This window comes from Eutrigla gurnardus (genome assembly GCF_963514095.1).
Source record: "Eutrigla gurnardus genome assembly, chromosome: 19".
Lineage (NCBI taxonomy): Eukaryota > Metazoa > Chordata > Actinopteri > Perciformes > Triglidae > Eutrigla > Eutrigla gurnardus.
This window is the reverse complement of record NC_139930.1, coordinates 22511827-22526985: the sequence shown is the minus strand read 5'-3', so window position 1 is coordinate 22526985 and position 15159 is coordinate 22511827. Positions and strand designations below refer to the sequence as shown.

At 42.1% G+C, this 15159-nt stretch overlaps 1 protein-coding gene across 2 annotated transcripts in view; it reads right to left on the bottom strand.

Moving 5' to 3' along the window:
• Positions 1-5730: 5730 nt before the first annotated feature.
• Positions 5731-15159, bottom strand: part of LOC311030372 (metal transporter CNNM4) — a gene marked incomplete at its 5' end in the record, with an annotated part of 14458 nt that continues 5029 nt past the window's right edge. The window contains 7 exons of one of the 2 annotated variants that reach the window (XM_084036081.1): positions 5731-6677; positions 6904-7079; positions 8828-8917; positions 12793-12889; positions 14028-14197; positions 14337-14471; positions 14933-15076. In XM_084036081.1, the coding sequence (XP_083892207.1) occupies positions 6126-6677; positions 6904-7079; positions 8828-8917; positions 12793-12889; positions 14028-14197; positions 14337-14471; positions 14933-15076 (1364 nt within the window). In that variant the 3' untranslated portion in view covers positions 5731-6125. The remainder of the gene's footprint in view (positions 6678-6903; positions 7080-8827; positions 8918-12792; positions 12890-14027; positions 14198-14336; positions 14472-14932; positions 15077-15159) is intronic. The other variant, XM_084036082.1, reaches the window with a different exon arrangement.

Sequence of the window (15159 nt, the reverse complement as noted above, 5' to 3'; positions counted from 1 at the left end):
CGCCGGGACTCCTGCTCATTTTGGGTCTCGTTTTTGAACGTTTATGTTTTTTCCATCACACCGCCTCTTCTCAATGGCAGCCAATCAGAGTCGGCGTGTCTTCACAGCCAATAAGAGAGGAGAAAACAAGAAGAGGGAACGCCCATCTTTGTTAGATTCCATTAAAAAGAAGCCATTCATCATCACTCCGGCCTTCCGTTAGACTCGCATTCAGTGAATTTATGCTAATCTCATCACGTTTAGGTCTGTTTTGAAGCGGTTCTCATCACGTGTCCACGTATTTAATGTCACATGCACAACAATTACAAGAAAACAGTCAAAATGTTGCATTTATATACATTTTTAGTGGACAGGCTGTAGAATAATTTGCAAAGTAAATGAGTTGTTGAACTGTTTGAATTAGTTATTTTTTATTTTCTGTGCCATGTGTCACAGCCTCCATTCTTTTTAATTGAATAAAGAGGTAAAAGCTGAGATCGTGAGTTCATTCTGTAAACTAGCTAGTTGTCTAACGACGAGGTCACGTGCATTTTATTCAAGACATTCTCCTTTAGTCATACTTAATTAGAATTAACTGTCTTAGAGAGCTAATCCACTTAAACGGAGCTGCACCTGTAACACTACACACATTTTTAATGTCGTAAATTAATATTCCCTATCATTTGTTCACCATAATAATTTCCCATCAGTGCAGTCAAGTGTGTGAGAAGAAGTGCAGGATTGTTAATGACAGGAAAATAATAACCAGCTTCCTTTTGATAGCAGAATTCTTTCAGGATCCTCCCGTAAATATTCTCCCACATCAGTGTGACGTGAACAAATCCTGCAAACCAACAGACAACATAGGAATCAAACAGAAACCAACCTTCTGTAGAGAAATATATCTCAGGTTTATTAACCTCATTAGATTTTTCTTTAAATGCCTCACAGCAGGCTACTTATAAAAACAAAACAGTATGTACACATTGCTTTTACACAATCCACGTTCGGAGGCCTCCATCTTTGTTCAGCCATGGCAATAACACAAAATTAAAAGGTGAAACGTGTTACAGCCTTGTCTGAATATTCAAACGTGCAAAACAGGTCATCTACCTTACATAACCTGGGGAAATGCAAAAGGGAAAATAAGATATCATAGTTTATAAACTCAAGATCAAAATGGATGTAACGTATTTGTATTTTAGGTGCTTGAATTATCTCAAACTCTGCAAAAGACCTAAATGAACGGTGATAATAATGATGGTGTGTGTCGAGCTCTCTCCTCGCCTCCCGTTCCTGCATCGCTCCCCATGCACCAAATCTCAAACAATCCTCCTTGTGAATGATACACAGTGTGGAAAAACTTGCCGGCCCGAGAAAATATTTAACCTTGGTGCAGGTCTAATCATCGAACTGCCGCAGAGCTAAAAACAACACAAAACCGCAGGAGTTGCTGATAAGCCCCGTTCCCCCCCGCGCTCCAGTCTCACGATAGAAACAGAAAGGTCTGAACAATAGGAACGACTCAGCAGTCGGAGCCGCGGGAATTTCAATACTTCTGAGCGGTGGGAGTCGAGATAAGGACGAGGTGAAAAAGAGAGGAAAAGTGAAAAGGGAAGCGTGGGAGGAGAGGATGAAGAAGAGGGAGAAACGGGATGCTGAAGGACGACAGGAAAGGGATAAAAAAAAAAAAACTTTGTTTATCACGTACAAAAAAATAAATGGAAGAAAGAGATATGAGGAGTAAATTATTATTTGAGGTCAACTCTGTGCAATGTTTATTGCTATTAAATGCCTTCCTAGCAAAACAATGGAAATGAAACTTGAAATAACATCTCTCATAATAAATAGAGCTATATTCTTTTAAACATCTCTTTCAGCTATTTTCAACGACCCGTCTCTTCATGTACATTAGAGTATTTACAGTAGTATCACACAAACAGCAATCAGGGAACTGAACACAGTGTTTCTGGGTAAATCATCCCAATAAGAGCTGCGTCTTACAGCTGGAAGCCCGTTTCACAGAACCACACCTTCTGGTGCATATATATATATATATATATATATATATATATATATATAAAATAACAACAACAACAACAATAAATACAATGTTTACAATAAATACAACATTAATAAGTAGAACAATTGTTTGCACATTTCCCAGTACACAAACTGGCAGTCACACAAGCCAACCAGTGGCTTCACTGGAAACCAGTATAAGACCATTGCTACATGAGACCCATGTGAACCAGCAGGCAGGTCTACGTTTTCTTCCAATAGAGAGTAAGGCTACGTCCGCTATTTAATTGCATTTAACAAAGCAGGTTTCTGCTCCAAGTAAGCTGGAAGGTCCTGCTGAACTAAGTCCGGATGTCCGGGAGGGAGACCCCCGGGGCCAGGTTAACCCCCGGGGCCAGGTTAACTCCCGGGGCCAGGTTAAATCCCGGGGGCCAGGTTAACCCCCGGGGCCAAGTTAACTCCCCAATTATTTCAGTTTTATGTTGGTCATGTCAAAAAAATAATAATAATTAAGGTCTAGAAACTATATTTTGACATTTCAAGACCTCAAATAAAGAAACAGTCCAGTTGAAAACATGTTGCCATTGAATGTTTCTGCAAATAAGATGAATGTGGAAGTTTTTTCAGTACAGCAAGCGACGCAGAGAGCAAGAGACAAAGTGTATCGAGTGACCGTTATTCAAAGTTATGAAGTTAGGGTCGTATAATAATGAGAACAACAAGCAAGAAACGAACCCAGGACTTTCACCCAGGAGGCCGTTGTTCATGTCCCCTGTGAAACCAATAGTAAACGGTGATGTAATGGTCATAGCTTGGTTTTTCTCAATGTTATTAAACTTTGTTTTTAGGTTCGGAAAACCATATTTCAAAGTATCTCATGGTAGAAGAAATGTACAATGGCAACAGTTTTCTGGTGACTGGGTTTAAAGTAAATAAGCCTCCTTTATACACGGATTTTAGCCTTTAAATATCAATTATTCAAATAAATAACATTACCACAGAGAAGCTGCGGCGACCAGTTTTTGGAAATGATCCCACAAAAGAAGAAATGCTTTGGAATATTCACTTTCTCAGACTTAATGCTTTGTAGTCAGTGCTAGCTTATCAGTGCTAGCTTATACAACAGTTGTTCATTCTTCTTAACTTTTTGAATAAATTACTATATCATCAACAAAATAATTTATCTTCACAGTCACTTAAAATCGTTTTGGTGTCACTGCATACATCGAAAATAAATAAATAGGTAGATTACATGCTAGCAGCTTCAACTTCTGAGGAGCGAATCAGAAATCTCCACTGGAACACAACCAAACGTTTTCCAAATCCTCATCTCACTCTCTCTCACACACACACACACACACACACGCACACACACACACACACACACACACACACACACACACACACACACACACACACACACACACACACACACACACACACACACACACACACACACACACACACACACACACACACACACACACACACACACACACACACACACACACACACACACACACACACACACACACACACACACACACCACACACACACACACACAGGAAGCAACGTGAGGGTTAACATCACCAGTGTGAAGACGTGCAGCGGAATGTTTGTTGTCCATTAAAATCACATCATGTTATTGTGCTGTGAGTGTTTTTCAATATTCAAGTGTCAATGCTTAACCCCGGGCTCACGGCGAGCTCAAAGGTTAACGAATGCATATGTGAAACTCAAGTTAAACATACGCTCACTCGCTGAGTTAAGACGAGCAGATTCCAATTCCACTCTCAAATCCGTCCGTTAGACCGAAGCCACAGATGAGAGACGGTGTGTTCAGCTCAGTCCCAGTTGGGACGGAGATCTTCGAGATTGCATCTTTAATGGACAGATATAAGCGTTGGTATCAGTTTTAAAGTGTATAAGAGCATAAGAGTATTTCCTCAATACATGTTCTTTGAAGCAGGGTCGGGGCTTTCTGCCGCCTCTGGTTTACGTTAGAAAGAAGCAGAAGTGTTTTTTGTTTGTAACGTCAAAACCAATCATGTCGTAAGCAAACATTACCATCAACCTCCAAAAGTTTTGTTTTTTTGAAGAGAATGTTAGTGACAGAATCGAGGGCGTGGCTAACATTCAGGATGCCCTCAGTTTGGATTATGGTCGTTTTCATGTGCTTGAATCTTTGGGGAGTAAGACGTTTTTGGCTTATTAATTTTCGCTTTTCCCTGCCCGTTCCCTTGCTGAGCGTTAGGCGAGGGGATGGATACCTACGCTACAGGCAGCTGCTGCTTAGCTTAGCTTAGCACAAATACTGGAAAATCCACATACAAACACCGCTTAAGCTCACTATTAAATACGTTGCATCTTGTTTGTCAAAACAAAAATTTAGCATTTAAATTAAGCATGTTAATTAGTGTAAGGCTAGCTGTTTGCCTTTGTTTCTAGTCTTCATGCTAAGCTAAGCTAAGCTAACTGCCCCATAGCAAACTTCTCATTGACTCATAGCAAGATAACCGCTTCCTGAAATGTCAAAATATTCCTGGAAATATAAAATTATATAATTTAACAGCTTTCATATATATATAATTCTTTTAAATAAAAAGATGAAAAAATTATTTTGATCCAACTTTTCAAACTTGTTTTTTTCCCGTTAATTGTTGTTTTTTTTTTGTGTACGTTTACAGTGACTTTAATCTCAGAATATTCTCTGAAAATGATACCCCTCCATTGGCTCTGTAGTATTTATCTTAACCTGTTACACCATCACTGTTATCAGACTCATTCTCTCACTCTCTCCCCGATGACGATACCGAAAACGCGTCGCTCTGCGTTATTTGGTCTTCACGCCACGTTTGTATCAAAGTGAACCCAGATCTCAGTGGAAATGAATAAAAAGCCCAGAGTTTTGACATCATCAGTCCATCCCTCCATGTCAGTGAACGCACAGTGTTGCAACAAGAAGGATCCACCTCATCGAGCTGTTCGTGTCGTGACATGGCGAAGCTTCGAGAGGGAGCCGGCGTCGCGCCGAGCTCCGTTCACAGTGACCGATATTCAGCATCAATTTTTAACCGTTTCCAAGAAACGCAAAAAAATAAATAAAATCTCTGACATATAATTAATATTGCGTAAAATAAATATTTTAAACACTCTATTTTAAATAAAACTATATATTGCCTTAGTCAAGAGGTAGGCCAGGAAGACACCCCCCTTCACATCACTTACATTGAGTTAAAGGACCATACTGGTGTTTTTGCAAGTTTTACAAGTGTAATCATGTGTAATTTATATTATTGCAGAATATTTTCCATTCATTTCTCAGGCTGCCACTGGTTTCCATTTATTTCTGTAGAATACAAAAAACAATATTAGTTCAGAAGTTTAAGGGTTTTGTTATATAACAATAATTCCATAATTTAAGTAATTATTTACTATTTAAAAGTGTGCTCCAGTTGTAGGATTTACATTAAGAAGAGATAAGTGTTCCAGCCTCTCTAGGAACCTACTTGAGTTGTGTTCTTCAAACACAGTAGATAAATTAAATGTTACTGTGCCATTATTGTGGCGTAGTAATGCAATTAACATCTGTGATGGATTACACAAGTAAAGGAAGTTTCAAGAGTCTCATAATTGAACTTCAAGCCAACAGAAATGAATGGAAACCGATGGATACCGTAGAATACATTTAAAAAAACTACAAAAAGGTTCCAAAATATTCATGTGTAAAAACATGCAAAATCACGAGTATGGTTGTTTAACTTTCGGACAGATAAATTAATTTGTTCAACCGCCTCATGTCCAAAAAGACACAAAACCAAACCGCCAAGCTACAAATAAAATAAATAATTACTGAAAATAAAAACCTTCACTTGAGGTTTCTCTCTTTGGAAAAACAACTAAACCGAGTCCAGTGCTGATGGGAAAGTGAGTTTTCTGTCTATCATCCTCACTCGTGCTCTTTCTGCCGTCCTTACAGCCTATTCTGGATCTTTTCGGGTGTCGGGAGGAAAACATGCAGGACGAAGATAAAAGGGTTTTACAAAATACACATGAAGTGCTGCTCAGACCCCACAGACGAGTTCAGGAGACGACGAGCAAACAGGAAGTCGTGCGCAGGTAGTTAGATGGTGCTTTCAGTGTGTGCGTGGCTGATGGTGTGGACTTGTGGGTGGGGGTGCGCCTGGGTGTGGCTGGGCCTGCGTGGACCCACGCAGTTCGGCTGCTCACTGAGCAGAGTGGTGGTCTCTCCCGGCCCGTTCTCCGGGCCGGCAGAGGGCGGCGACTGCTGGGGCTTGGCGGAGTGGGAGGAGGGCAGAGACAGGTGGGGGTTGAAGGTGCCCGCCGCCGGGCTTATGGAGGACAGAGGGGGTTGGGTGAGGGGGGTGTGGTTGCTCGGAGGTGGGGTGGCTTGGGGCAGAGACTGGCTCGGTCTGCGGCCGGTGGAGGAGGCGGTTTGGGGCAGAGGGGCGCGGACGCTCAGTGGCGGCTGAGCGTTAGATGGCTGGCGCTTTGCAGGAGGCGTGGCCAGCGGCAGCGGGACGCGGGACCCCGGTGGCGTCACGGAGGGCAAGGAGACAGACGTGTCCAGACGAGTGTGACTGCCTTCTGGAGACTGTGGCGAGCTGTCCAGCCTGGACGCCAGGAGACCGTTCTGGTACTGAGCACGAGTGACCTGAGGAGGACGTTAACGAGACACATTAATGCATAATATTTAAATGTGTAGAATCGTGTTTGATCTCTCACTTCCCATCAAAAATGTCATATCGTACCAAAGAAGCATTTTCAAAGATTCAGAGCAAATATGCAAAAATGGTGTAACTTACGTTTTGCATGGAACCACAAACTACAAACAATATTCCGTGCTGAATCAATAAAGTTGTCGTCTGACCGGTTCTTACCTTGACGAACTGCAGGTCTGTGAGAGCTCGTACGCAGAAGTCCGGTATGTACTGAAACGGCGTTCCCGGGATCTGAGTGACGCTGCCGCCGACGGAGCCGCTCTCTGGAGCGCGCTCAGTGCAGCTCAGAGACGCCGAACGGTTGAGGTTGCCGCCGTGTGACGGAGAGCGAAACTCTGGGAAACGACAGAGAGGAGAGTGAGCGAGAGGAGGAGTAGGCAAAAAAAAAACCCACACACAAGAAAAACACAAAAACACAGCAAGAAACAACAGGAGGGGAAATGAAAACCGACTGTGAAAAGAGACCCTGAACACACCACACACACACACACACTAATGTCACACATGTTAATGTCACACATGTTAATGTCACACATGTGCTACGATGGATCGTAGGAGGTGAGACCGTGTTCGTTTTGCAAAGAATGCGACAAACATGCCACGTGCGATGAGGCGAAGTGCATCGTTTGAGCATTTTATTGCCGTCCGAGCTCAGAGGAGGAAGCTCTCTCATTGGCCGGTGTTAGTGATGTCATGGAAGGCAGGAAATCTCGTGATATTGGAAAGTTAAAAAGGAGAAAGAGAGAGAGATGATCAGAGAACTTCAGTGTTGTGTCGGGGAGGTCAAGTGGGAGAACATTTGTGCGTAAAGGAACAGTTCAACATTTTGGGGAAAAATACTCTTATTTGCTTTCTGTTTATTTCCGAGAATATGACGAGAACGTCGATACAAAACTTTAGAGCTACAGCTCATTAGCGTAGCTTAGCATAAAGAATGGAACAAACTGCTAGCCTGGCTCTGTCAGAAGGTATGTCAACTTACCTATGTCAACAAAGCCGGGCTAGCTGTTTAGCCGTCTTCATGCTAAGCTAAACGTAGCTTCATATTTAACAGACTCTCAGAAAGAAAGAAAGCATATTTCTCAAAATGTCAAACTTTTCCATTAACCAGAGGTCTACGGTCAGTTGAGCCGACATAATGTCGTAGGAGTTATGAATTATTTCTGACCACAGATCAGTGGTAAAGGGGAGGGGGGGGGGGGGAGAGCGCCGTGCCTCGAGTCCCATCCAGCAAGTTTGTCGACTTTCTTCTCCACACTGTGATAATCTGAGAGCTAGCGATCCGCCGCGATCCGATCGATCACATGACGAGGAACTTAAATCTGAAATCTGCAACTATGGATTATTTCTGTGATAAATTAATCTATTATAGAGCTGAAACCATCTGACAATTAATCAATTAGTTAACAGGAAGTTTGAGTTACTTAAGCAAGAAAATTAGTTCGTTCTCAAGGTTTCAAATGTAAGAATGTAAGAGATGCTAAATTAACGCAGATAAAAAGCTATTGTTTTTGACGGAAACTGAGAGGTAAAGGAAGGGAAAAAAATCCTGGTGATCCATTTTCAAGGTCCGAGTTAAATTGTTTATTTCTCCTGTGTTTAAAACTTAAGGACAGGTTAATTTTTTTGTTTAATCTGTGCAAAAATGTGTTTGTTGTTGTAATATTAGTTTTGGCCACAAGAGGCCACTGGCTCGTGTTCTTCATTGGACGAAGAATTAGTTTATGTGACTTTTAAAACAATATATTTACATTGCGTTTAGAGTATAGACTGTTTCACAGATGACAAAACATATAGAAACTATATAGATTATCATTATTCGATTTTTCTCCTCACTTGCCTCTCAGGACTTCCGTAGACGTTGGTTCAAAACAACTGATTGAGACACTTTTCACTATTTTTGATACTTTTCTCCAAGATTAATTTAGTGAGGATTCCGACACATATTAACACGGGTCTGTACTTGCTGGATCAGGACTCTGAAGATGATGAAGAAAAGAAAAAAAAAGAAAATGGGGAAAAGGCTTAAAGAGGACCCCCCCTCCCATCCCCTCCCCCTCCTCTGGCCCATGCGAGTGTTTACCTGGGAAACGAGAGAACAGAGAAAACCTCTTAAGAGAGAGGCGTCGTGGAGGGGGAGACGCCACTGATGGGGAGAGAGGAGGGGTGACGGCTGAGAGAGGAAGAGGAGGAGGAGGAGACAGAGAGAGAGATGAGCTGGTTTATCGGTTTTGTTTATACGGATACGTTTCTCTGTTTCACTCAGAAGACGTCGTCTCGATTTGTCATCTCCATCAACCGAAGAAACATCCTCTCCCCTGATTGGTTGAATAATAACGACCTATCACTGTTTAAAGAAACTGCTCCACCTGCATCTTCTCTTGGAAACAATAATTAAATTCTTCTCTCGCTGCCAAATATGATTAGAGCATATAAACATGAATAAACATCTTTTACCCTCAAAGCGGGTCATTATTAAAGGTGATTAAATGGTTTCTCACATTAACTTTATACTAATTAACTGTGAGTCAAGTGTCAATCATCGACATGCAAACAAATATTTCCAATAAAAAAAGTGAATAAGAAATATTTACTTGGATTAAAATGCATTGATAAACATATTTAATTGTTGTATTTTCAATATAATTGGTTTTACATGTATTTCCACCTTAGAATTAGAAAGTTAAACATGCAGCGCTCTCTGGTGGGGAACAAATGTAATTGCGACACTGTTTTAAAAAATGACCTAAAAATAATCTGTTTTCAGATAAAATCAAAGTCAGTAAAGCAGCATCTGGTGTTATTTAATAATGGGTCTATAATTATAAATATAACAAACGCTGCCGGCCTGTTGATTGTTTATATCACATGACTGAAGTCTCATTTAGTTTAAAACACAATGAGGATAAATGACGAATGTTTGACGTAAACTTTGGATACTGTGGATGTAAACAACAAGAACAGACAGCAGGTTAGACAGGAGACGGAGACACGGAGGTGGAGGAGCAAGAGGAGGAGGAGGAGAAGCAGAAAGAAGAGGAGGAGGAGGAGGAGCAGAAGAAGAAGAAAGAAGAGGAGGAGGAAGGGGAGCAGAAGAAGAAGAAAGAAGAGGAGGAGGAAGGGGACCAGAAGAAGAAGAAAAATGAAAAATAGGAAAGAAGAAGGAGGAGAAAAAGAAGAAAGATGAGGAGGAGACGAAGAAGAAGGAGGAGAAAGAGGAGGAGGAGGAGGAGAGGAAGAAGAAGAAGGAGAAGAAAGAGGAGGAGGAGGAGGACGGGGAGGAGAAGAAGAATTATTTGAGCAGCAGTTCTGGTTCTGAACCTCCAGGAGTCACCTTTGTTTCAACAGCGAGTCAGAATCAACATACAGAACCATCCGACACCTCCATCTTTAAAACAACCTCCACCTTTAAAGGTAACAACCTCCACCTTATAAAAGGTAACAACCTCCACTTTATAAAAGGTAACAACCTCCACCTTATAAAAGGTAACAACCTCCACCTTTAAAAGGTAACAACCTCCACCTTTAAAGGTAACAACCTCCACCTTTAAAAGGTAACAACCTCCACCTTATAAAAGGTAACAACCTCCACCGTTAAAGGTAACAACCTCCACCTTATAAAAGGTAACAACCTCCACCTTTAAAGGTAACAACCTCCACCTTTAAAAGGTAACAACCTCCACCTTATAAAAGGTAACAACCTCCACCGTTAAAGGTAACAACCTCCACCTTATAAAAGGTAACAACCTCCACCTTTAAAACAACCTCCGCTTTTAAAAAGGCAACAACCTCCACCTTTAAAGGTAACAACCTCCACCTTTAAAAGGTAACAACCTCCACCTTATAAAAGGTAACAACCTCCACCTTTAAAGGTAACAACCTCCACCTTATAAAAGGTAACAACCTCCACCTTTAAAGGTAACAACCTCCACCTTATAAAAGGTAACAACCTCCACCTTTAAAACAACCTCCGCCTTTAAAAAGGCAACAACCTCCACCTTTAAAACAACCTCTGCCTTTTAAACAACCTCCACCTTATAAAAGGTAACAACATCCACCTTTAAAACAACCTCCGCCTTTAAAAAGGCAACAACCTCCACCTTTAAAACAACCTCCACCTTTAAAACAACCTCTGCCTTTAAAACAACCTCCGCCTTTAAAAAGGCAACAACCTCCACCTTTAAAACAACCTCTGCCTTTAAAACAACCTCCACCTTATAAAAGGTAACAACCTCCACCTTTAAAACAACCTCCGCCTTTAAAAAGGCAACAACCTCCACCTTTAAAACAACCTCCACCTTTAAAATAACCTCCACCTTATAAAAGGTAACAACCTCCACCTTTAAAACAACCTCCGCCTTTAAAAAGGCAACAACCTCCACCTTTAAAACAACCTCCACCTTTAAAACAACCTCTGCCTTTAAAACAACCTCCACCTTATAAAAGGTAACAACCTCCACCTTTAAAACAACCTCCGCCTTTAAAAAGGCAACAACCTCCACCTTTAAAACAACCTCCGCCTTTAAAACAACCTCCACCTTATAAAAGGTAACAACCTCCACCTTTAAAGGTAACAACCTCCACCTTTAAAAGGTAACAACCTCCACCTTATAAAAGGTAACAACCTCCACCTTATAAAAGGTAACAACCTCCACCTTTAAAGGTAACAACCTCCACCTTTAAAAGGTAACAACCTCCACCTTTAAAACAACCTCCGCCTTTAAAACAACCTCCACCTTATAAAAGGTAACAACCTCCACCTTTAAAGGTAACAACCTCCACCTTATAAAAGGTAACAACCTCCACCTTTAAAGGTAACAACCTCCACCTTATAAAAGGTAACAACCTCCACCTTTAAAGGTAACAACCTCCACCTTTAAAAGGTAACAACCTCCACCTTTAAAAGGTAACAACCTCCACCTTTAAAGGTAACAACCTCCACCTTTAAAAGGTAACAACCTCCACCTTTAAAAGGTAACAACCTTCACCTTACAAAAGGTAACAACCTCCACCTTTAAAGGTAACAACCTCCACCTTATAAAAGGTAACAACCTCCACCTTATAAAAGGTAACAACCTCCACCTTTAAAGGTAACAACCTCCACCTTTAAAGGTAACAACCTCCACCTTATAAAAGGTAACAACCTCCACCTTTAAAACATCCTCCACCTTCAAAGTAACAACTTCAAAACAACCTACATCTTTTAGACACATGTTTGCATTTGTGGTTTCCTCCGTTTCCATTCAAGAATAAAACTTCACACTAAGCTGATAAAAAGCAGTTTCAAATAGGAGGACGTGGACCCGGACTGAAGATGACCTTCAAACACACATTTCTGAACTGCTGCAGATGAACTGCAGCCGTCTGATGAAACTTCCGTTCACATGTTGCTGCTGAAATAAATAGAAATATTCCTGCAACTGGATTTCTGTCTCTTTAATCTCTGCGTTTGTCCGCTCAGACGACAGAGAGTGAACTTTGACCTGTCTGCCTATTTGAACTCTGACCGTCTCCCTATTTGGTTTAAGCCAATTGACTTTTCCATTGATCTCTTCAAACACAAAGCTTCAGTAGCGACTCGCTGACACGGCACTCAGTGGAGGACTGGAAGGCTCCAGTTATTTCTATTAAATTCTTTACTTTTACTTGTAACAGAGTAGTTTAAGTGTGGTAGAAGTACTTTAACTGGGGATCTGAATAATTCCTGGTATTCAGATCCTCAGTTGGTGTGTCAAAATAACAGAAAAAACACAAAACGTCTCGTCACTAATATTGTTCGTCAGCAGCTCTATAGACGGGCTAAGTCCCGCCCCTTCCTGTAGTCCCCATGGGGACATTATTTGTTTCATTGCCTCTAAATTTAAACATGACAAAACTCCACATTTAGTTCAGTGTGAAACCGCTCAGTGAACTACATCTCCGGTCTCACACAACGTACGTCATCATCATCACTAATGTACCGTAATCTTACATCGTAGCTTCAGAGAGAGACGCCACCGAGTGTGTGTGTGTGTGTGTGTGTGTGTGTGTGTGTGTGTGTGGTCTCACCCAGGGACGGTGAACTCAGAGCCATGACTCCGTAGTAGGAGAACGGGCCGGTTTCAAACTTCATGTTTTCGTTTCCGGCTTCCACCTCCACTCGGCCCTGAAAAAACACACAGACACGCACAACATTTTGTTAAATAAGCACATTATTTGATCGTGTGTGTGTGTGTGAGTGTGTGTGTGTGTGTGAGTGTGTGTGAGTGTGTGTGAGAGAGTTAAGAACCTCCGCTGTGCAAAATCCAGGAGTCGTCTCCTGTAGCAGGTAAAATGAACACGTTGACGTCCCATAAATATTACATCCTGACACAGGTGTCTCTTTACCACACACACACACACACACACACACACACACACACACACACACACACACACACACACACACACACACACACACACACACACACACACACACACACACACACACACACACACACACACACACACACACACACACACACACACACACACACACACACACACACAGAGAGAGAGAGAGAGAGAAACAGAAACAGGAGCAGCGGTGCTCAGGTTGCTTGCTGGGTGTCGACAGTCACTTTATCCACACCTCAGGTGTCTGACCTGAAAAGAAGGACGGCGCACACACACTCCGCTGAAAGTGTATGACGGACCAGATAAGTGTTTGTGTGTGTGTGTGTGTGTGTGTGTGTGTGTGTGTGTGTGTGTGTGTGTGTGTGTGTGTGTGTGTGTGTGTGTGTGTGTGAGTGAGCGAGTGTGGGTGTGTGTCCAAGTCCAAAATATAAAATATGTTGTACAGACAGGAGTCGACTCAGAAGCTATAAACTTGACCATAAGAGAGGACTGACAATCATTAGGAGGCTGCCGACATGCTTGTCACGCAGGAGAAGTTTCAGTTGGTTCCAATCTGCAACATCACCACTAGATGGTGCCGAATCCTAATAACTGGCCCTTCCCTGAAACGTAATAAAAAACTGATAATTAACTAATAATTTCAGCCGGTGTCAGATTTACAACACAACGTCAAATATTATATTGGAACAAGCGTCTGATCAAATCAGGTGTTTTTTTAGTTCAGAGAAAATGTCGTTAATTATCTTAAATCTGGCGAGTCTTAAAGGGCTGATGAGTTTAACTCCTGCATGAGTGCTAATACCTGATCCTGACTGACCCAGTTTAAACCGCGTGTCGTCTAATCTGGCTTCGTCCTCAGTCTTTAGGACATGAAATGTTAGTTTTACCTCCACGTTGCATGAGTGTACCTGCAGTATGAGGACGAAGTAGTCGACAGGTTTGCCTCTCTGGTACAGGAAGTGTTGCAGCGATCGTTTGTCGTTTTCATTGAACTTGAGTTCCTGGATGACGTCCGGGTGTCTGAGGACCCTCAGGAGGACTTTCTCGGTGATCTGGAACGGACTGAACAGGTTGACCTCTGGGGGGAGGAAGGGATGACACGGGGTTAAATAACGTTAAGAAAACTCTTGGTCTTAATGTCAGTAGTCAACTGGGGAAATTTCAGTTTTTCAACGAGAAAGTCGGTGCCGCCGACTCGCTGTGACATCAGAGCTCACCTGTTGCCAGGAAACGGTGAGCCGCCAGCATGAGCTGAGGAGAGATCTTCACCTGACTGTCGGCGTCCTGCTTGAAGGCCGAGAAGTCGGGCTTGTTTTTATTGGGGTCTACCTTTTTCCTGTGTCTGTTATCGGCTGCAGGGGAAGACAGAAGATAGTTTTTTGTCATCTGTTTGAACTGAAATAAGACCATTATGATCTTAGATCGATGCTGAATTTCTGATGCTTTTATTACAAGCTCCTCGTTTATTGCAACTCTAGAGCACTAGAAGAAGAAGAAGAAGTAGTGATGAAGAGTAGACCAGCAGCTCCTGTTCCGAGGTAAAATTACTGATTTTGTCAATGGAGTCTGGTGGTGTGAAGAGAGCAGAGATAACAGCTTCAGTTCAGTAAAGAAGTGGAAAAATTCTAAATAAAACAAATCTATAAAATAAACGTCAGCAGTAGATCTCTTTGCTGGTCCTCCTGTCTGTTTCTACTGTATTTAACACACTGAAGAACCTCCTATAGCCACACATCTCCACATGGCAAGGCAGGTGACCAGCATTGCGCTTGTATGACGTCACGTTGCGTCACGTTTGTATCTGCTGACTCACTGTAAAGGTCGGACTCGTCCAGTATCTCGGACTTGATGATCTCCTCGATGACGTCCTCCAGCGTGACCAATCCCAGCACCTCGTAGAACGGATCCCCCTCCCCCTCGTTGTTCACCTTCTGGACGATGGCCAGGTGGGATTTACCTGGAGAGAGACAGAGAGACAGAGATCACCTGAAGGTTACAACCACGATGATCATTTTCACATTCACGCAACAGCAAACTGAA